This window comes from Lissotriton helveticus, chromosome 2_1 (genome assembly GCF_964261635.1).
Source record: "Lissotriton helveticus chromosome 2_1, aLisHel1.1, whole genome shotgun sequence".
Lineage (NCBI taxonomy): Eukaryota > Metazoa > Chordata > Amphibia > Caudata > Salamandridae > Lissotriton > Lissotriton helveticus.
The window spans coordinates 605,132,715-605,155,364 of record NC_136059.1 but is presented as its reverse complement, the minus strand read 5'-3'; the positions used below and the strand labels follow the sequence as shown (position 1 = coordinate 605,155,364).

Here is a 22,650-nt window from a genome sequence, read left to right as displayed (position 1 = left end):
CTAGCCAACTTACTGTTGGCAAGCCGTGAGGAAAAGCTCTATCAAGCAGCAGTTGGTGGAATTTTTCCAAAACTCCAAGCGGAACATGTAGTTTTTCTGGAACTCCACTCTCCAAGCAAAGCGCAGCGTTTACCGTCCATCACTAATTTTGCAGTCATGTACTGCATACATTTTTATAAAAAACGGTTGCAGAATAAAAATTATTACCTTTTTTTAGATATTACTAGATGCAATGAAAAAACAGTCACTGCGTCATGTAACCAAAATATATACATGGTGCATGTTTTCATTATTATTTATAATTGTCTGTTTGAAAAATCGTACTTATAACTGAAGCACTATTTCACTATATATTTTTTTAATCTTTCTTACAGGAGCTAATGGCAAAATCGCATCATCAGCGGCTTTTCGTGACCAGGATCTTGAAAGAGTTTGAGTGTGATACATTTCTACCGGAAATTGATTTAGAAAATTACAAGCTTCTTCCAGAGTAAGTGTTTTGAAGTGCTCCTTTGGTGTTTCTCTTCATCAGCAGAATGATAGAAATCAAGCTGCTTTATAGTGCACAGTAATCTTGCCCAGTCTCGTGGGTACGTAAATGAAAAATAAAGCTGCAATCATTGTTTTACCCAGAATTACTAAAGAGGCTCTGCGAGTGAGCACTAGTTTGATTAGGTCTTTGATCTGACAGTTTAGTGGTTTTTCCTGTTCATGCCATCTGCACCCTTAGAGTATGTATGGATCCTGGCTGTATTTTATGCACTATTACCCTCTGTGTTAATTTGCTTCTTTCTTAAACTCTATTGGTGCAATAGATACAACCTTGAGAGCGAGATTTGCACCCCTGCATTACTGCCCTGCGAATACCAACCTTATAATTTGTTCTCCTGATTAATGTGTTTTCTGTTTTGAGATTTTATTGGTGAACATTTTCCCTGGATGAGGCTGCTCCACTGGTGATTAACCACTACAGCGCTAGCGGGTTTTCCCGCTGTGCGCTGGATGTTCATAAATCACACTTTACATGACAAAGCCAGCTCGTCATGCGCGCAGCGCAGGTAACGCCCATGACGAGCTGGCTTTGTCATTAGCGTGGAAGGGGTTAAGGTCACCAGGAACGGCATACTCCAAACCAGGGATTTCCATTAACCTAACATTTGGTTGTAGTACATGTTCACTTCAGTTGATTGAGTTAAAAATAGTTTCTCTACCAGGGGATCCTCATCAATAGTCCTAAGCACTGAATATTCCCGCCCACGTGCGGGGAACCCGGAAATAATATAAAATTATATATGGAAATCACATATAAATAGCTCCACATATATGTATGCACATATATCATTTTTTCTCACACCAATGCAGCCCCAAAATAGAGGCTAAACAATGTAAATACTCATACATACACTACAATTAGCAAGGACACAAAAAACACATTAGGTCAAATAGCCCTTGAACTTTGTGTTTCAATGAGCAAAAATATTCATAAATCCTGAAAATTGCTAATAAATAGACATTGTTAGCCACAGGCTGCATTGAACAGCAATAGCATAGAAAATGAAACCATTTTGAACAAAAATTGGCACCGTGCCTTTAAGGCAACCATGACCCCTGCCTTCCCATCATGCCTCAGGGGTGACAGTTAGGTCAGTTGTTCTTTCCGGCTCCTTCAGTCAGGACCCTGGTTCAACAGCTCCCTTTCTTTTTGACTTTCTGTCAAAAAGTACTTGAGATTTTCTACAATTTTTATTTTCACTCTACGTCTTTTGGACCTAGGGGCCGATTATGATGGAGGATTTTCCGCATCCTCCGGGCCGGCGGAAGCCACCACCGGCCCGGAGGATGCGGAAAATCCTCTGCGGACTCACCAAAGATCCACCGCCACATTAGGATGGCTGGTGGGTCCTGGTTTCCGTCCGCAGCTTTTCCGCCGCGGTTGGCTTACAACCGCGGCGGAAAAGCACTAATATGGTGACGGTGTCTCTTAGACACCGTCAGCCAAATTAGGATGCCCGAAAAGAAATGCTTTTCCACGGCGGGTTTTCCGCCGTGGAAAAGCATACGGAGCTTCACTGCGGGGGCCCGTTGCGGGCCCCCTGGGTGAAGGGGGGGTGGGGGTGCACATGGGGGGTACCTATGGTACCCCCCTGCATTTGTATGCAGTAATCGGCAGGCACCGCGCGGTGCCTGCCGCTTGCTGCATACAAATGCAATGTATGCATTTTTAACATTGCGGCGGGTGCAGCTTGAAGCTGCACCAGCCGCAATGTTAAAGATTGAGGATGTGACCGCCACCCTGGCGGTCACATCCTAATCTGCACGGAGGGACCGCCGCAGCCCCTGCGGACGGTCCCTCCTACTCTATGGTGGTGGACGGACTCCGGTCCGTCCGCCATCATAATCGGCCCCATAGTGTTAGTGCTGCCTTTTTTGACTTTTTTTTTTCAAACAGGTTTTATTAGATGGATTGCACATAAAGTGCAGCGCCCCTTGCACCGGAGTCCACTGCCAATCATATACAAGTTATCAATGAAATAGCAATCCGTACATCATGTTTTCCCGGCAATAGCATCAACTTTAAACAATACTAGTCCCCCCCCCCCCCTCACCCCTCCCGAACCATCCAACTATCCCACCCCCCCGGTCACACGATTCCGTCTCCTCTATTCTACAAAGCAGTTCTAAGTCTAGAGTTAGCCTACACCTTTCATTAAAGCTCCCTATATAGTATCCAGAGTAGTCTCCTGACCCACCGGAGGTGCTAGTCATAGGCCCCGATAGTCGGCCCATCTCTTCCATATCTTGTAATGCTTACGCGGGCAGCCGCGGGCCTCGAAGATTGGCTGCTCCAGCCCCATACAAGAATCTAGTCCCTTCTTCCACACCGGAACAGAAGGAGCTCTGGGATCTTTCCAAGCCTGTGCTATCTCTCTTGGCAGTGGTCAGGCCCAGTAGCAATAGGTGTCTCTTATATCTGTTCCCCCCCTACCCCATCCATCTATTCAGTTCGTAAGTCTTGGAAGGATTTAAGTGTTGTTCCCGACATTACATCCCCCAGGGTCGAAATTCCTGTGGCATCCCAATCCCTAAAGCTCTTAAGCGACTCCAAGGCCGGGAGGCGTCCATTATTCCACAGTGGGGTCTCCTCTGTCAGCGTACCCCACCACCCCATGCGATGTAGTGCCCGCCTCCATATCTGGAAGACAATTTGAGTAGCCGGCGGCAACCTCTTTCGCAGCCGTGCTGCGAATAATAGCACATGTAGATAATTAGAGCCCATCAGATATCGTTCCAGGGGATATGCAGGGTCTCCCCTATCCCATACCTCCAGTCATTCAGAACTAGGAGGTGAGAGGCTTGATAATAGGATAGTATATCAGAGGTCGCCAGGCCACCACAGTAAGTTGAGAGGAAGCATGTCCGCAGTACCACCCTCACCGCTCTTCCAGCCCAGAGAAACTGCCCCAGCACTGAATCCACCTGGCGGAACCACTGGGGTGCGATCGGATAAGGGTTATTTTGTAATTGATAAAGCAATCGCGGGAGGGCCACCATTTTAAATATGGCCGATCTGCCATATATGGTGAGGGGCATCCGGGACCAAGTCTTCATTTTGGTCCGAACCCTATCCCAGACTGGCACCAGGTTACGATCCCAGGAGATCGCCGGGACTTCCGAGATAAATACTCCTAGGTATTTGATACCCCAACCGCCACCTGTAACGCGGATGCCCATTCTCCCACCCTGGCTTGCGCTCCGAGCACCCATAGGGTGGATTTCCGAGGGTTTAGATACAGACCCGAGGTTTCACCGAATATTTGCATTATCTCGAGTATACGTGGCCCCGATCTGTTAAGGTCGGTAAGAAAGAACAGGACACCGTCCGCGTACAGAGCAATTCTATCCGACGGACCGTCTCCCATTCAAGACCTCTAAGTTGTGCATCCATGCGCACCCTCGCCGCCAACGGCTCCATAGCCAGGGCAAATAGATAGGGTGAGAGGGGGCAGCCCTGCCTAGTGCCGCGCCCAATCGAAAATTTGGAGGAAATCGCGCCTGCCACCCTCCCGATGCCGTCAGATCCGTATACAAAAGTTTCAGATAGGACAAGAATCGAGGCCCCAGATTGAACCGAGGCAGCAATGCAAACAGATAGACCCAGCTCAGTGAGTCGAAGGCTCTGTCGATATCTGCTAGGAGAAGTGCCGCCTGTACTCCAGTATCCTGAATTGCCGCTACTGCTACGTGGGCCCTGCATATGTTAAGCCTGGTAGCCCTATGGGGCATAAACCCGTCCTGATCCGGGTGAACGAGTCCCGCAATGTGGGGCAGAAGATGATTAGCCAGCCCTTAGCTAATATTTTAGCCTCCACATTTAGTAAGGAGATAGGCCTGTATGACGCGTGCAGTTCTAGTGTGGCAGGGTATGCTCAGACGTGAGTCCCTTGCTCACTTTGCCACTGGATTCAAGCAAGCCGGGCTGAAGGCGGCTGTAATGCCAGAAACCGGTCCTCGGAAGCTTGTTTCCGGTCCAGGGAAGGCATGGCTTGGCAGTTCGGGCTGGACTGTTCCCATGAGGCACAGGGTCAGACTGATTTGCATATGGCCATGTCTGAACTGGGGTGGCAAAGTGGGCTAAAGAAGGGTTATGGATTAAACCCAGATCTTTTGACTGGGTGTGAGTGGTTGATTGGTTCAGATGCTCCATCCATCACCACCCCCTTTTGTACTGCTTTGGCCGCCATAAGTGTGGCAGGGTATGCTCAGAAGTGAGTCCCTTGCTCACTTTGCTACTGGATTCAAGCAAGCCGGGCTGAAGACGGCTGTAATGCCAGAAACCGGTCCTCGGAAGCTTGTTTCCGGTCCAGGGAAGGCATGGCTTGGCAGTTCGGGCTGGACTGTTCCCATGAGGCACAGGGTCAGACTGATTTGCATATGGCCATGTCTGAACTGGGGTGGCAAAGTGGGCTAAAGAAGGGTTATGGATTAAACCCAGATCTTTTGACTGGGTGTGAGTGTTTGATTGGTTCAAATGCTCCGTCCATCACCACCCCCTTTTGTACTGATCTTTCGTTCTGATCTGACCTCGTACAATGATCATTTTCCTCCAGACTATTTGCTTGTGGGCTTGTTCCAGCTTCCCAAGATCCTCACATAACTTTGTGCCTAGGGCTTGTCCCATTTTACATAGTTGGGCCGCATCGACCATAAAAAAATTTGCATATCACTGCTTTCAGTGCATCCTAGAGAGTTGTTGCACTTAAACTCCCATATCATGTGTGATGTAGTCTGTGATACGACCTCTGATGTTGGCAACTGTTATTTCTTGTAGTCTCCATGTTTCTCTGTTACCCGGCAGGGTAGAACATTTACTGGCTGGTATTCAGGAAACCGGACCTTGGTCAGACAGTGGGATAGGGTGTTGGGGAGCATCAGTAAGGTACGAGACAGACCGACCACTTGTCAATGAAAATGTAGTTAAGCCTAGCATACTTTTTATGTGCCCCAGAGTAGTGTGTGGTAATCTCCTCCGAGGGGGCACCTGGGCCTCCAGGCCTCAATCAGGCCACGTTCCTCCAGTAGCTGTTTGTCTGGTGCCAACAGAATTGGTGAACCTCCAAATCCCCATTGGTCTGTGTCTGCGTCCTGATCACCAGCACTAGATTGAGGTCTTCTCCCACTATTATTGGCATTATTGATCAGGCTGTGATGGTGGAAAGTGCCTCAGATAGGTAGCGTTCTTGTCCTTGGTTGGGGATCTTTATGGAAACCAGCATCAACGGTTCTCTTCCAGGTGAACCCTTCAGGGCCATCCACCTTCCGCTTTAATCTCTGTCTCCATAACCTGTAGCAGGCACCAGTGATTAATTAGAATTCCCACTCCTGTAGTCTTCTTTCAACCGGATGAAAAATATTGGCCTGGGAATTCCCTTGATTTCAATCGAGCCTTGTCTGGATTGAGGTGAGGGGTCTCTTAAATAAACCCAATATCGGTGCTTAGTAAGGCTAGTTTGTGGAGAACAGAATGCCATTAATGTGTTTTTTTAGCCCACCCTCATGTTATGTATGTATGACCATTTTAAGTGAGTTGGTTGTCATAAACGTGAAGGGCTGATTGATGTTGTATTGTCTTACCTTTCCTTCTGTTTTTAGTGTGGTGGAAGATGGTGTGGCAGCAGATGATGATCCCCCAGAACCTCTCTATCCCTAGAACAGTGAAAACCCGAACAGGCAACATTTCAAATAGTAACTAAAACAGATGTTAAACTCCTTTAAGGAAATAAGAGTAACTGGGTAAGCAGGCTGATCACTTGCCCTAAAAAAGTGGAAGGGTAAAGTGAGAAAAGATAACTGAGTGAGAGTCAAGTGTGAAAGATATAGGAGGTAAAGTCTCTCTCCAGGATGGTTAGTGTAAATACCTGCCCTTTCCAGCGACCCTTTCTCATCCTGAAGGTAGACACTGTGCCCTATTGGGCCTCTAAATGTTGATCAGTTCCATCACTGCACCCTGGTTTAATGTAGAAAGTCTCATTCCCCTGCTTCCTCCGAGGCCCCACTGGGGTCCATTCGGGTGAGACTCCAGCACGTCACTCGCTTTCTGCACTTGTTTGAGGGCTATTCTGCATCTTGAAAGTATTTCTTCTTGTTTGGTGTTTTCTGTCCAACTTTGCCTAGTGCTAATTTGCACTCTCGGCTCGTTCGGCACAGTAGTTCTAGCTGTGTCTGATGGCGGCAAACCTTGCCACCTGGCAGACCTCCTTCAGTGATTTGCTGGGCCAGTGTTTACATTGCCACTCGAACAGCAAACAAAAGAGATAACCCAATCTCTATTTAGTATTGTTATCGTAGAGAAAGGAGGTGACCAGGTGAAAGGCTCATCGCTTTGTGAGTGTTATAGTAGGGAAATCCTGAAAAATGTGTAAATCCTGTCCATAGTGTCGGATTGGGCCTTCTCTTCACGCTGAAGATTGATTTTTTGTCTTTAATATGCTGGGAGCAGACCAAAATGTCAGAGGGTAGCTTGGAGTTTAGATTGCCGGGTCCTGCTCTATGAACCCTGTTGATGCAGAGAGGGTCGGGTACATGTCCCTCTAGATTCTAGAAGCATCTATGCAAGGCCTTAAATGTATCCTTTAATATCCTTGACCAGAGGGACCCCTCTGATGCTTAGATTTCATTGTAGATATTGATTTTCAAGGTCTTCTTGCTTTTCCTGGATCTATTAGTTGTAAATTCGTCATCACCATTTAGGAGCAGTGTTCCTCTAGTTCCAGGGATGCACTTATATTCTGTTGTCTTTAAGAAATAAACCCTGTTGCCCAGATCACGGAGATCTTGTTTCAGTGCAGAAAAGTTGTGCTTGAGATCCATGCAGACTGCATCAAGCTAATTTTTTAGCTTAGTGAAAAATTGCACTATAAAGCTTTTAGTGGGTGTCTGACAATTGTGTACGGGAGTAGTGAGATTCTGTTCTTGATCGTTGAACGTCTACTTGTCTGATTTGGCGCTCATTTCTGCTTTCTTGTTGGAGGTGGTCTGTAGGAGGTCCTTAGCTGTCCCCTCATGTTTAGGTCTTGTGGTCACCGTTATAGCGGCTTCCCCCTATTCTTGTATGCACACAAGCCAGGACACCCTCTTGGTTCTGGGGCAAGGACCGTTTATGATGAACAACCAAGCTTCAGATATGTGGGTTCTATCCCTGTGCGATGTGTACTTGTATAGGTTGGCATGTACACCTGTGTGGCTGCTGGACGGACTTCACTCCATTGTTCCCCAGAGATGTGCATAGTCAAAGTGCAGTCAGAGTCCCACATGAGTGGTCACTGTCAACGTTGATGGCCACTCTTTAATGGGGGCGGTAGGTGGGGAAGGGGATTTACTTGTGTATTAACCTGGAGTTGGACAGGTGCTACTTCTGGACTGCCAACCTCACCTGTGGGCAATATTGGTATAGTAAGCACTATGCCCTGTCTCTCACCTGAGGGTGTGGAAGCAATTCCCTGGAATGTCTGGTCACCTGTGTCTCCTCTCTCCAAGATGAAAATCTGGTCCCTGCACGCTGGGGGGGCTCTGACTTTATTAATTTCTTGGACAACCAATTATAGAGCAACTACACTAGACTGACTTTTACATTGGAGCCACTGATGTCTTTCTGGCCTCAGCTGCCTTTCCTGTGGGAGTTGTCACCCTCTGCTGTATACAGGAGGCTTTCACATACTATTCATCTTTCCGCAAACACAGAGTGTTTTTAGTTGGCTCGGAGGGGCATTGTAACGACTGCGGCTCGGGCAAGAACTCCAGGCTCAAGCATCTGACACCATTTAGGGCTTGGCCGTACCCCATCAATCAAACTTTTAGACTTATACCAATTCAGCCAATCCTTGGCATCCCCTATAGTATGTTATCCCAGAAATGATTATTAATAAAGTCCTCATGGTGTTTGTAGCCATAGAAGAATATGACTTCCTAAATTTCTCAAGTTTATCCAACTCTAGAAATTCTGTAGAAACTCTGGTTATGCGGCTGTAAAACCTTTCACTGGATTGCGAAATGAGCGAACTATTTAGCATCCAATTTCACAACTTCCCTAATCATATAGGTTATTACAGAATGCTGCCTGCATCTACTTGCAAAAGTTTGATCTAATGGCTCACTTCTTTATTCTCAATCATGGTTCTAACCAATGATTAAAACTGAGGTTGTGGGAGTGGTGGCATGCTTCTAATTGAGATTACGTTTGGATGCCAGTACTGTTGTAATCCTGGCTTTTCTAGAACAGTCTGCCTAGTCAACCATCACTTTACTTTGAACCACCTTTCCCTATACAGCATCCAAGGCCATATACTGGCCTTGGACAAATACTTCCTGTTGGAACGCAAGAGGCTGTATTACTGACGTTTTTTTTTTCTTCTGATTTTTGTTTTATTTTAGGCCTGCTAAGCGCTCACTACTCTTGTTAAAGCTCTACATGAATCTCCTGGTCTCCCTTATTTAGTCTTTTGGATTCTCGCTTTTTATGAAACAGATACTGTTTAGTTGCTGCTGAAGGTGAACGCAGCACCTTTGAGAAACGCTGCACCTTTGAGAAATGCAGCGTTTTAGAAATGTCAAGAAACCATTGTCTGGATGTGATACAATTGCCATAAACAAAACGGCAACAAAACAAATCTGTTTAAATGCATTAGAAACCCACTCTTTCAAGCCTTTTGTTTGGTTGAAGGAATTAGGAACCTCATTGGTGCAGATCAACACTATGAAATATATTCTACTTACAATTATTGAACATGCCCAACCTCGCTTGAAAGTGAATGTGGTCTTGGTAGCTAAATAGCCGTGACCGGAAAAGGGAATGGTGGAAATCCGAAAGAAAGGGGGTCGGGGGGGTGACAAAGAAAAAAGGTATGTAGTGACAGCTATTGGAACAAAAAAGACATACAAGGTGTATTAAGGGAGCATGGGAAATGGGGGTCAGAGTTCGGCCGTTTGCATTTATCCGTCATCCGTCTGAATAAGATCACTGTCAGTGTGAATTAGGCACAGGATTTGAAGGTATGTCTGATATGTCAATTCTTGGAATTATTCTGAGAGTTAGCAATTACATGGTCCCAATGTCTTTGTAAATGAGGGCAGCCTATTTGTCGCTACTGCCGTTAGTTTTCCCATCCCCAGCAATTCCCAGGGTTTATAAATCCAGTCCCTAAAAGTTGCGATCGTGTCTGTGCCCCAATGAGGTAGTAAGAGCTGCTTTTCAGCTCCTAGTGCTAAGTTAAATGTTTGCCCTCCAGGTGTTCGTAAGGGATATGTCTATGGATTCGAGAGTCCAAGCTGGACATAACTTGGAAAGCGGGGAATAACTGTCATGTCATCCACATCATCAAGAACCTCTTGCTACAAGAACTTATTTTAGTACACTGCCATAAAATATGAAACGGGTTGCTCATCTGTTCGCAAAGCCGCCAACATGCAAGGGTTTGTCCGAGGTGCTTGTAAGGAGCCACCTCACAAATGGTGGGAGTGGTATACCGGCATGGAGACGGATTGAGGGTTAGGACACCCAGTGATTTAGGATTATATATTGCCAATGGGCTTTTTCGTGGAAGACCATAAGCCGATTGAAACTGGGAAAAGTCCATAAAGCCATCCACATCAAAAAGAGCTCTCACTCTCTTACAGTTGGTCTCTTGCCAGACATTGTATAGTGAACCGTGCACTACACAGGGGACATCCGGGTTCCCCAATATAGGTGTCTGGGGGGAAATACGAATGGATAGGCCATAAGGAAGTAGTACCCTGTCCCATACAGCCATGGTGGCACGGAGAATTGGTGAGGCATGTACCCTGGGTGGTCGATATGCCCCTGGTAACCATGACATTCCATATATGCATGCCTGCCACAGCCTGATCCATGAGACACCCGGTTTTGTGCAGGGGCGGGACCCTCCACCATATATCTCATTTGTGCTGTGCAGTAGTAACTTGAAAATGGGGGACCCCCAGCCTGCCTGCTTCCGAAGGCAAGTATGCCTGTGCCTTTGCCATCCTTGCTTTCTTCCCATCCCACAGAAACTCCCAAATAAGGTTTTGCAGTTCCTCTAACGCATACAGATATTCGGTAAAAGCATCATCCTAACAACTGGCAAGCAGCCCAACCACAAGAGGCCCTATCCCCTCCACTTAAGTCAGAGAGGGTTGTCTCCATCCGTGCGATATAATTACGTTCTGCCGTAGCGGTCGTGGTAGGGTGCATCTGTATCAATCAATCATTTGTAAAGCGCACTACATACCCGCGAGGGTCTCAAGGCGCTGGGGGGGTGAGGGAGGGGGGGCACCACTGATCGAACAGCCAGAACTTGAGTACCCTGAAGGTCAGCAGGTCTTGGGTCTATCGTAGGCTCAGTGGGAGGGTGTTCCATGTCTTGGCAGCGAGGTGGGAGAAGGAGCTCCCAACGGTGGTTGTTCTACGGATGCGCGGGACGGTGGCAAGTGACAGGTCGGCAGAGCGTAGCTGGAGGTTGGGGATGTAGAAGAAGAGCAGTCTGTTGAGGTAGACTGGGCCAGTCTTGTTGAGTGCCTTGTGTGCGTGGATGAGGAGCTTGAAGGATATCCTCTTGTTGACGGAGAGCCAGTGCAGGTTTCTCGGTGGGGGGTGATGTGGCGTGGTACGTTAAGGATCAGTCGTTCTGAGGAGTTTTGGATGCGTTGTAGTCGTTTGAGCTTGGTCGGGGCTTCCCCGTAGAGGGTGTTTCCGTCGTTGAGTCTGCTGCTGACGAGGGCCTGGGTGACTGTCTTTCTTGTATCTGTCTGGATCCATTTGTAGATCTTGCGGAGCATGCAGAGGGTGTTGGAGGAGGAGATGGCGTTGACTTGCTTGGTCATTGAGAGCGTTGAGTCGAGGATGATTCCCAGGTTGCGTGCGTGGTCGGTGGGTGTCGGGGCTGCCCCCAGTCCTGTCGGCCACCAGGAGTCGTCCCAGGCTGAAGGGTTGGAGCCGAGGATGAGGACCTCCGTCTTGTCAGAGTTCAGCTTCAGACGGCTGGTCTTCATCCAGTCGGCGACGGCCTTCATTTCTTCGTGGAGGTTGGCTTTGGCGGTGATGGGGTCCTTGGTGAGGGAGAGGATCAGCCGAGTGTCGTCCGCGTAGGAGATTAAGTTGGGGTCGGGCTACGTGTGCGAGCGGGGCCATGTAAATGTTGAACAGCGTCGGGCTGAGGGAAGATCCCTGGGGTACGCCGCAGATTGTCTTGGAGGCTTTGGAACAGAATGGGGGAGGCGGCGGACGCTCTGGGTTCTTCCGGAGAGGAAGGAGGTGGTCCAATCCAGAGCCTTGTCTCGGATCCCTGCGGCGTGGAGGCATGCGTGTAGTGTGCGGTTGCAGACTGTGTTGAAGGCGGCAGAGAGGTCTAGGAGGATGAGTTATGCGGTCTCGCCGTTGTCCAGCAGGGTCCTGATGTCATCGGTGGCCGCAATGAGGGCAGTCTCGGTGCTGTGGTTGCTGCGGAACCCTGACTGGGAAGGGTCCAGGATTCTGTTTTCTTCGAGGTATCTGGTTAGCTGTCTGACGGTTTTCTCGATGACCTTGGCCGGGAAGGGGAGCAGAGAGATGGGCCGTAAGTTCTTGAGGTCTCTTGGGTCTGCCTTAGGTTTTTTGAGTACGGTGTTGATCTCTGCGTGTTTCCAGATCTCTGGGAAGGTCGTGGTCTCTAGGGAGAGATTGTTGACGTTGTGCAGGTGGGGTGCGATGGAGCTGCTTGCTCTGTTGAAGACGTGGTGCAGGAATGGGTCTGATGGAGAGCCAGAGTGGATTGTGCGTATGGTCTTGATGGTGTCATCGATGCTCATGCTGGCCCAGGCTAGCAGGGGGTCGTGGTCGATGGTGTGCGGAGGGTCTGTTGTGTTGCTGTCTGTTGGGGCTGTCTGGGTGTTGAAGCCGTCGTGGATGTCTGCTATTTTGCGGTGGAAGAAGGTGGCGAGGGAGTCGACAGCGGGATGTAGTTGGTGTTGGAGAGTTCCTTCACGATGTTGAAGAGCTCCTTGCTATTGTGTGCGTTGTTGTCGAGGCGGTCTTTGAAGGAGGTCCTCTTGGCCACCCTGATGAGGTGGTGGTGGTTGGGGATGGCGTCCTTGTGTGCTGCGTGGCTGTCCGGAGTTTGTTCACTATGCCATTTCTTCTCTAGTTTCCGGCAGGCTTGCTTGGAGGCTAGGAGTTCTGGGGTGAACCAGCTGGCCCTCTTGCTGGTGTCTCTGTGGGGAGGTTTCTTCAGCAGGGCGAGGGTATTGGCACAGTCCTCGATCCAGCTTCTGAGGCTGTGGGCAGCGTCTTCGGTGTTGGGGGTGTTCGGTGGGTGGGCTGAAAGCGAGGTTTGCATGTAGTTGGTCTTCTGTGATTTTGCTCCAGCAGCTGCGGGGGATCTGTTGGGTGCGGTGGTGTGTTGTGGGCTTCTGGAAGGTGAAGTGGATGCAGTGGTGGTCGGTCCAGAGGAGTTCGGTGGTGTGGCTGACGGAAACTTGCGGGCTTGAAGAGAAGACTGGGTCAAGCGTGTGGGTGGGCGTTGTGATGAGTTGCTTCAGTCCAAGATTGGCTAGTGTGAGAAGTTGGCCTAATATATGATGCTCACTAGTTCTAGTGATCACCTTGTATCAGTCCAAACAACCCTTATGGTGATTGGTTGTAAGTCAACCTTATAGACCAGCTATCCTAATGGTAGCATGGACAAAGTAGTCTTAGGCTAAACTCTTTTGGCATGTGAAGCCAGCTGCTTTACCACAATATAACCCCTTGAATACCAGATGAAAGGACACCTCACAGGTTGTTATGAAAATAAACAGTATATTTATTAATAACACACACCTCTGAACTCTTTGAGGTCAGAGGGCTAAGCACATGACAATCTCTTATGAAAAATACGTTAAGTTGCACAAAAATTACAATGGTGCCCTAGGGGCACGACAAGCCATATACTAAGTAAGTGGAATGTGAAAGTCGATAAAAGGAATGGAGCTGTCCAGAGGCTGTAGGATCGTTGGGACCACGCTGCACTGACTCTAGGTAAGTAATAGGAGGCCCGCGGAACGCGTGTGCAGAGTTTGAACTCACACGCGAGATGCGTAACAACGTCTATGGACAGTAAAGTTCAAGTAAAAGGTAAGTACGGACAATCCTGACTAGGTAGGACTAAAACGACTGTGGAACTGGACACTAGGACAGTTAAACTACCCTTGAGCACAGAAATGCTCTCGTTACCTCACCCACGGGCTGCGGGTGCATAGGTGTCAAAGTGTGTCGGGTTCTCGCGTTGAAGTCTGGCGCCTGGAAGAAAAGATGCTGCAGGCGACCAGGAGGAAGATGTCTGGTGCGATCCAAGGGTGGATCGGTGAAGAAGAGGACCTGAAAGCAGAGGGGACAGTGTTCAAAGTCACTAGCCAGTGACTGGAGTGGAACCAGGAAGGAACCAGCTGTCGTCGTCGCGATCAGGTGAAGAGTGGACGCTTGACTCTGCAGCTTTGTGGTAAAGGAGGAGTCTTCGACGACCAGGATGGAGGCACGAGCTGTCCCACGCAGGCTCTCGCTGTCGGCGGTGTTGGATCCGGGATCGGCGTCAACAGGCCTTGGCAAAGGCAACCCACGGGGTGAGTGGAGAAAGCGTCTGGTGCGGACTAGGAGAGTCCGGGGTGCCCCTCTTTTGGAAGGGAGCAAGGGCCAGTCTAAAGCAACCAGACCAGCAGTGAAGATTCAAAGGTTCGTCATCTAGGAGGCCACTAGCCAACCGGCAAGTGACCAGACAACGCGTCGAGCAGCAACCAAGCAGAAGGGCCCCACGCAGATCTCGTGGAAGCTGGAGGGCTGATCTTCGGTGCAGGGGCTGCTCGGGGCTGGGCCTTCTCAATCCCCAAAGCACTTGGTAGAGTTTACCTCGGGAGTCGTGCTGAAAGCGAAGTGCAGGTTCGTTCAAGATGGCCGGTCCCACGTGTCTCGTCGCACCCACGGATCTCAGCTGTGCTGCAGATGTAGGTAGAGGTCGGAGAGGTCTGGGAATCCGGGTCTCGTCGGGCTCTGAAGTCTGGATCCTCGAGGGAAGACGACAAAGTGAAGCCGCTGGACGCTTGATGGTGCCTGCAGTTGCAGGGTGGACACTCCTTGCCCACAAGGGAGATTTCTTCAGGCGTCTGTGGAGCAGAACGTCGAAGTCCAGAGTTTCTTCTTGTAGAGTAGTTCAGGATTCATCTAATTTGGAATGGGACCAGCTCCTACCTTTATCCTGCTGAAGGGGGCTGCACTACTGACTAGGTCCCTCCCCTGGGTGGGACCAGGAAAGGTGGTGGCTACACCCTCTATCCTTTGTCCAGTTTCCCGCCAGAGCTCTGGCAGGGATGCCCCAGCAACTGGTTTGAACCGGTGTATGCACAGGACACCTTGTGTGCCCCAGGCATGTCTCATTCCTTTCAGGCCTCCCTACCTCAATACACAAAATCCTGTCTGGGGTGGTGCTAGCACCTCCCAAGGCAGGAAACCCTTTGACCAAGCCTCCCTCTCTGGAAGGACTCCCAGCAGCAGGAGGTCAGACTTGTGTCTGTGGTGGCAGCATCCATTTTGTGATGCCAAGGCTCGAGTTAACTTTAACCGGGGTTCACAGTTACATACATGTCGTGCCCCTCTAGAAGGGTGGAATGCTACCCCCGTCGCCAGAATTGGCGAGGTGGTAGTATTCCAATTCGTATGACACCTTACTCGACATGTTTTGATAATGTTATACCAGAGTTAGCATTTAACCGCTAGGTTGATAATGCACTTAAGAGTATATGGTATAGCGTTATCATGGAACAGCTATTAGGACTTGGTTCCGCAAGCTGCAGACGGGCTCAGCTCATGCCAGAGCACCATCTCACATAATTCCAAGCACTCTGCCTTCAGGATTGATAGGCCTGCCATAGGAGTGACTGATAGGAATATATGTGTCCATTTTAGGGTTAGATATAGGTATACTATATCTATAGCAAAGGGTGATTACACCACCTTGCCCCAGCTGTCATGCAGCCAGTTGTGTCAGTTTTAGATGGCCAACCAGGGGTGGCATAATGCATGCTTTAGGCCCTGGGTACACCTATGCCCTGGATACCTAAGGTACAGTGTACAGGGACTGATAAGGTGGCCCAGTACCAATTAGATATGTACCTAGGGTACATGGAGTCCATTTTAACAGAGAGAGCAGGAAGCCTGGGGTCCTGAATAGCAGGATCCCAGGCCAACTAAGTCAAAAACCAGCAAAACACCAGGCAAAAAGTTGGGGGTAACCATAGTCAGATATCCACCTTCCTACAGCTAGGTTATGGAGTGGTTGTTGTTATCAAGGTGAAAGTTCAGGTCTCCGAGGAGGATGTAGTCGGTGGAGGTCAGGGCGTGCGTGCTGATCAAGTCGGCGAAGAAGTCGCTGAACTGGGGGCGAGGTCCGGGGGGTCGGTAGACGAGGGTACCTCTGAGGGTGGAGTTAGGGTCTGTGTGGATCCGGAAATGCATGTGTTCGGCGGTGCTGAGCTCGTTGTCGGTGCTAGTCAAGACCCTGATGCTGTTCTTGTGGACGATGGCGATCCTCCTCCGACTCCATTGGTGCGGTGTCTGCGGGTGATCTTGTAGCCGTCTGGGATGGCTATGTCTGGTGCGGAGGAATCGTTAAACCAGGTCTCTGTCAGGAAGGCGACGTCCGGGATGTTGTGTCGAGCAGGTCCCAGAGCTCGACTGCATGCTTGTGTGCGGAGCGGGTGTTCAGTAGTCTGCATCGGAGGTGGTTGGGGTCTTTCTTGGCGGGTGGTTCGTCTGCTCTGGGGCTGGTGTAGCTGCAGTGCCGGCAGGTGAAGGGGCCGTGTGTGTGTTTCGGGGCGGCCTTGAAGCAGGTGTAGTTCCCTCCGGAGTTGAGAGCGTGCAGAGTGCTGGTGTCGTAGTGGCGGCGGTCGTCGTGGCAGGTGCGGGGGCCAGGGGTCTTGGCGCTGGTGCGGACGGGCGCAGACTGACTTGCCTTAGGAGCGCCAGCGGCACGGCCGCACAGCAGCTGGCATGTATGTGGAAGTGGGAGGGAGGAGCAGCTGGGAAGCGGGGGCAGCGAATAGGCAGTGGGCCGTCAGAGGGGTGGGGGACGCAGCGGCGAGGGTGATGAGGGACAACGAAGGTAACAGAAGGAAAAAGGGGTTCAACATCGAGGGAAAACGAGTGGCACAGAAGGCAAAAGGGCACAAAAACGAGTGGAACAGAAGGCAAAAGGGGCACAGAAACTAGGGAAAAACGAGTGGCACAGACGGCAGAAGGGCACAAAAAAACGAGTGGAACAGAGGGCGGAAGGGCACAAAAAACCGAGTGGAACAGAGGACAGAAGGAGCACAAAAACGAGGGGGAAAACGAGTGGCACAGAAGGCAAAAGGGCACAAATACTGAAAAAACGAGTGGCACAGAGGCAAAATACAGGGGCAGCTAAGAACAGAAGGCTGAACGTGCAGAGGCACGGGGGCAGCGAGGGGAACAGAAGGGAAAACCAGGCAGAGACACGGGGGCAGGGAAGGGAAAGAAGGGAAAACCGGGCTGAGACACGGGGGCAGCGAGGTGTACAGAAGGAAAGACCAGGCAGAGAGAGTACGGGGACAGCGAGGGGGAACAGAGGGAAGAAAAAGTGGCACGGACCACGTACTGTCAGCGGCGGAAGACCGACATCAGCAGTCAGACACAGCAATAAAAATACAGGCAATACAATAAAAGCAATAAAGCGGAGGATGAACAAATTTACTTTCGGCCTACCACTGGCCACCAGGGATGAGGCGCAGGTGGTGGAGGGCCTCGAACTTCCTCAGCAGTGGCAGCTGGGGCAGGGAGACACAGGCGGTGCTGTGCGGAAGGGGATGGAGAACCGGGCCTTATGGGTCCAGCGGCGCAGGGCACGCCTAATATCTCCGGGTTCACCTGCCTTGTCAGACAGAGACACTCTGTTAGGCGTAGAAAATCAGATTTATTAGCTGCAGCTAAGCACAGTGGTCCTAGAAGTACACCAGTGGTAGATTCTCAGGAGACTGCCACTTAATTCCGTGGCGCACAATCTATTATAGTGTACAGATCTACAATGCCCACTCCCCAACATACAAAACTGACGAATAGGAATAGTTCGAAAACAAGTTATCGAATGTCCAAAACACACCCATTCTTCAGACCCCGTGTGCTCTCCTCTCTTCAAGTTAATCAACACTAGTGCCCATTATTCGATTTGTAGGTGGTAGAACATGTTTGAATGCTTCAAAAGGATAGAGAATAGCGAAGGCTAGTCAAATAAAGTCAGAAAGAATAGTGAGAGGCAAACAGTCAGTCGAGACAGGGATCAATCAGCCTAGACCTGGATTAGTGGACTCTGCCAGACCCTGACATCAGTTTCGTAAACCAGGGCAGAGGGTTTACTCTTTAACAGACAAGACACGTAGCAGCTGAAAAAGGCTAAAACACCATGTCCGCCGTGCTGCCTGAGTGAGGCAACACAAAATGGCGGATAGACACAAAATGGCGGCTAGATACGAAGCGAAGCCAAAAACTACGTAACCTCAGACCCTCCTTTTGCCATACTGAGGCAAAGCACAAAAGACTCATGCTAGTCTGAGTCGATGTCAATGGTCATGAGGTCATTGAGTTGTTGTTGTAACATCATTCTAATATTCTCTGTTTTTGGTGACACTGGTTTTGGAACGCATACAGTGGCACAAAGTCCACAGATGGCTGGGCCACACTGTAAACAGAGGCAACAAGAAAAGATGATCGCTAGAATCGCTCCAAGGAAAGTTAATACTTTCCATCCCCATGTGGACAGTAGTCCCCAAAATCATCCCATTACAGACCAATCTCCAGTATCCTGATGAATGGACTCGGAGATAACATGTAGTTTAGAAATGGCCTGGTATACTGTAGGGGCGTTATCAGTAACGTAAATGCAGCAACTAGACCCAATTAATTTACAGACTCCTCCTCTATCTGCAAGGATGATATCTAAAACCATCCTGTTTTGAAAAGTCATAAGACAATCCGCCTGAAGTTCCACTGTCAGAATATTCAATGCTCCAGAAGTTATGTTTATGGTAGCATCGACCACACGGACTAGACGTCTGATGTTGCTGCTATTTACTATTGGACCCCAAAAGGGAAGAAACCCTTTCAGAAAATCTCCTCCCTCTTGTCCAGCTGTGTCTTCAACATTGATAACCCCTCTACTATATCTTTCTGTAGTGATCTGCAGGAGCAGTATATGTCGGAGGAAGAAGGAAAGCTAAATAACATGTTCACGAGAAATATGTAGGAAGCCATGTATAAGCTCTGTCATGGCAGATAAAATATGTACCTTGAGATGGTACTAACGGTGAATAAACTGAGGGTGTGTAAACATATGTATGGGAGCAATTACTCTTTTCCTGCCTTATTTTAGTGTTCTGGCCATTTATGTGTAAACACAAATTACCTTTATGAGGTATAGTCCAAATCGGTAAAGATCTCTTTTGTTTAATCTGGTCAGTGAGGCTAGTGATATAGCGAGTCACATTCCACCCATCATATGCTTGCTTCTCATCTTTGGGAATTTTACTAATGTCGGCTATTTTTGCCATTGTTACTATTCCCTTTATCAAAGGACTGTGGCTAAAATCCACTCCACCATTATAGGACCCACCAGGAGGATATCGAAGTTGATTCTGGTATGCATTAGAAAACATAGCCAGATAAGCCCAAGCAGAACCTTCATATGAAAATGGGAGAACTAGATACGGCATCCCTCTTTCTGTATTGTGGGGTATGAGCCCACAAACCCAACAGTCAGTTGTATTTACTACCAATTGATGCTGATGTAACAATTGGATAAATTAATTGTTGAGATATTCCGTTCTCCTCATCTGCTCATGGTCTGGCAGTGCATAACATTTGTGCGGGGAAATGGTGGTAGAGGAAATCAAAGAGACAGAAGTAGGAGCAGGTGCTCCTACACATGCTAATAAACTGTATAAACTTACTAAAATGCATAATGCTACGCCACAACGACTAAACAATAATTTCTTATAATTGTTTCTTTTCATCATTTAAATATCACCCCCTCCCATTTCATTATCCATTACTCTAAAGGCGTTGCTCACGATAATCTTCCTTAATCACTTGGCTGTGATTATTAGCCGTCCTATGACACTGCAAGTCCTGTTGACCTAGTCACTATTCAGGTCACAGCCTAAGACTCCTACCGTGACCCTGCAACTTGATGGATAAATGGAAAAGGAATGTTTTTAATAAAAACAAAATTTATAAAACACAAAGTTCAATTGTCCTTGGTCAACCTTTGTCGTAAGTTGTACCGCGTCTTGCCAGGTATCGTTTGGTCTTTAAATAAAGTTTTTGGATCTGACGTGTTCAGACGCAAGTGCGATGGTACAGCTTCCTGCAAAACGTCGTCTTCTTCTTTTTCACAACTTGTCCAGTCCAGACGTGCACTACTGAATGGTACAAATCTGGGTACTTTTTCACACTCGCTATCACCAACACCTTCTCGGACTCACTGGTCATAAGGTAACGGTAATGATACCCTTTTGCAGTGCACGCCGTGGTTCCAGTTCTTTTTCCCCACGACCTTCACTGCTGTACGAGTAGTCAGCAAGACTTGTCTCGGCGGCCCCCAACGAAGTTCCAGGTTCCTTTTCCTCTGGAAGTTTTTCAAGCAAACCCAGTCCCCTGGTTGGATGGAGTGTCCTGGATCTGAGGAGGCCTCCGGCAAAGCGTTTTGGACCTGTTGACGAATAACACATAATTTAGTGGTGAGGTCATGCAGATAGTCAACCAACAATGGGTACGGAATGTCCAAGTATTTCTTGGGTCGAAGGACTCCCCAAACATTGGCTGGGCGTCCAAAAACAATTTCGTATGGGCTAAGCCCCAAACGAGAATGAACTGTCGTTCTTGTTGAAAGGAGTGCCAAAGGCAAGGCATCAGGCCAGGAGAGGCCTGTGCTGGCCTGTATCTTTGCCAATTTAAGCTTGAGAGTGCCATTATAACACTCTACCAAACCCGCTGACTGAGGGTGGTTTGCCGCATGGAATTTTTGTCTAATACCAAGACCCACACACACCTTCTGCATAATTTGGCCTACGAATTCACTCCCATTGTCACTCCAGACAATGCGCGGCAAACCAAACCTCGGGAAGTATTCCTTCAAAAGAACTTTGGCAGTAGACCAAGCAGTATTGTCCTTTAGGGGGTAGGCCTCTATCCATCTGGAAAAGGCACAAACCACCACCAGGACATACTTGAGGTTGTTAAAACGTTCCATGTGAATATAGCCTATCTGTAATACCTCAAAAGGATACGTAGGGGGAGCAAAATGACCTGCCGGAGTTGGTGTTCCCTTTCCTGGATTGTGCATCAAACAGACAATACAATGCTTCACCACATTTTCTGCACACTTGGGAATACCTTCATTCTGCCATACTGGAGCCAGAAGTTTACATATACCTCTTGCATTAATATGGGCTGGTCCATGTGCCATAGTAACTACAGGTAGTACATACGCATCTGGTAACCACCATTGCTGATGCTCTGATAATTCCGTCCAACATCCCATCGTATCCAACATTCCCGTACTCTTTCCACTTTCCTCAATTCTTTCTCAGTCACTTCCTTCTGAATCATTTTCACACTTTCCACTGTGTCTTCACACATACCTCCTTCTGCGACCCATCTTGCGGGGCCTGCAACATACATGTGACTTTCAACATCTTTTGCTGTTTCCCTCGCTACTTCATCCGCAAATGCATTCCCTCGACCCACATCATCAGTAATCCTCTTATGTGCACTGCACTTCACAATCGCTACTTGAGCAGGTAGAACAAGTGATTCAAGAAGGTCAGTTACCAACTGACCATGCTGAATTTTTGTGCCGTGGGAGGTAAAGAATCCTCTCTCCCTCCACAAACGGCCAAAACTGTAGGCAACGCCAAAAGCATATTGGCTGTCTGTATAAATGGTCACTCTCTTGCCTTTCGCCAACACACATGCTCTTGTTAATGCAATTAACTCTGCAGCTTGCGCTGAATTCTGTGCAATACGTGCAGTTTCTACTACTGTATGCAAAGTTGTAACAGCATAGGCTGCTGTCGTCTCGCCATTAGAAAGCTTAAAACAAGATCCATCTACATACAGAATTCCATCCGGATCCGCAAGTGGTGTATCTTTTAAATCAACTCGACCTTTAGTTTCTTTTTCTGTGCGAAGAAAACAATCATGCTGGTCTTCTACATTTTTCTCATCTAAAACAGGTAACAATGTTGCTGGGTTCAAAACATCACATCTCCTAATATGTATGTGACTAGCTAAAAGCGTCAACTCATATCCTGACAAACGAGCACTCGTTAAGTGTTGTCTTTGTCCTGTTTAAAAGGGTATCTACTGCATGTGGCACCATAACATTAAGAGTGTGATCTAACACTAATCCAGCAGATTGACGAATGGAAATCGCCGCTGCTGCTGTTGCTCTGAGACAACCAGGCAATGCCTTGGCTACTGGATCCAAAGTAGCCGAAAAATAGGCACATGGCCTTTGTTTGTCTCCAAATTGCTGTGTCAAAACTGACAACGCACAACCTTCTCTCTCATGAACATAGAGTGTAAAAGGCTTACTATAGTCTGGAGTACCCAACACCGGAGCAGAACACAAAGCGGTACGTAAATCAGAAAAACTCTTCTGACATTCATCAGTCCAAGGATGAGGTTGGGGTGTGTCTTTCAAGGTAAGTGCCAACAAAGGTTTGGCCAATAAAGGGAAATTCGGGATCCATTGTCTGCAATAAGAGGTAATGCCTAAGAAAGCACGTACCTCTCTTTGTGTGGATGGCACAGACATTCGTGCAATTGCATGGATACGTTCTGGGGTCAATCGCCTTCCCTCCTTTGACAAGGGATGACCTAAATAGGTAACCTCTTGGTAACAATATTGTAACTTAGAAGGTGACACCTTATGATGTAAGTGAGACAAATGTTGCAGAAGTAACACAGTCACGTTTTTACAAATATCTTCCGAATCGTCAGCCACTAACAAATCATCCACATATTGTATAAGAGTGGCACCTGGAGGCAAAGAAAAAGTGTCGAGCTGAGATTTCAAAGCCTGA

At 48.4% G+C, this 22,650-nt stretch overlaps 1 protein-coding gene across 3 annotated transcripts in view; it reads left to right on the top strand.

Annotated features, from left to right (window-relative positions):
* The window catches only part of DHFR (dihydrofolate reductase), a 171,642-nt gene that overhangs the window by 141,101 nt on the left and 7,891 nt on the right, over positions 1 to 22,650 (top strand). For 2 of the 3 annotated variants that reach the window (XM_078675313.1, XM_078675314.1), the window contains exon 5: positions 375 to 490. In XM_078675313.1, coding sequence (XP_078531439.1) covers positions 375 to 490 — 116 coding nt within the window. Of the gene's footprint in view, positions 1 to 374; positions 495 to 22,650 lie in introns of those variants that run through there. The other variant, XM_078675312.1, reaches the window with a different exon arrangement.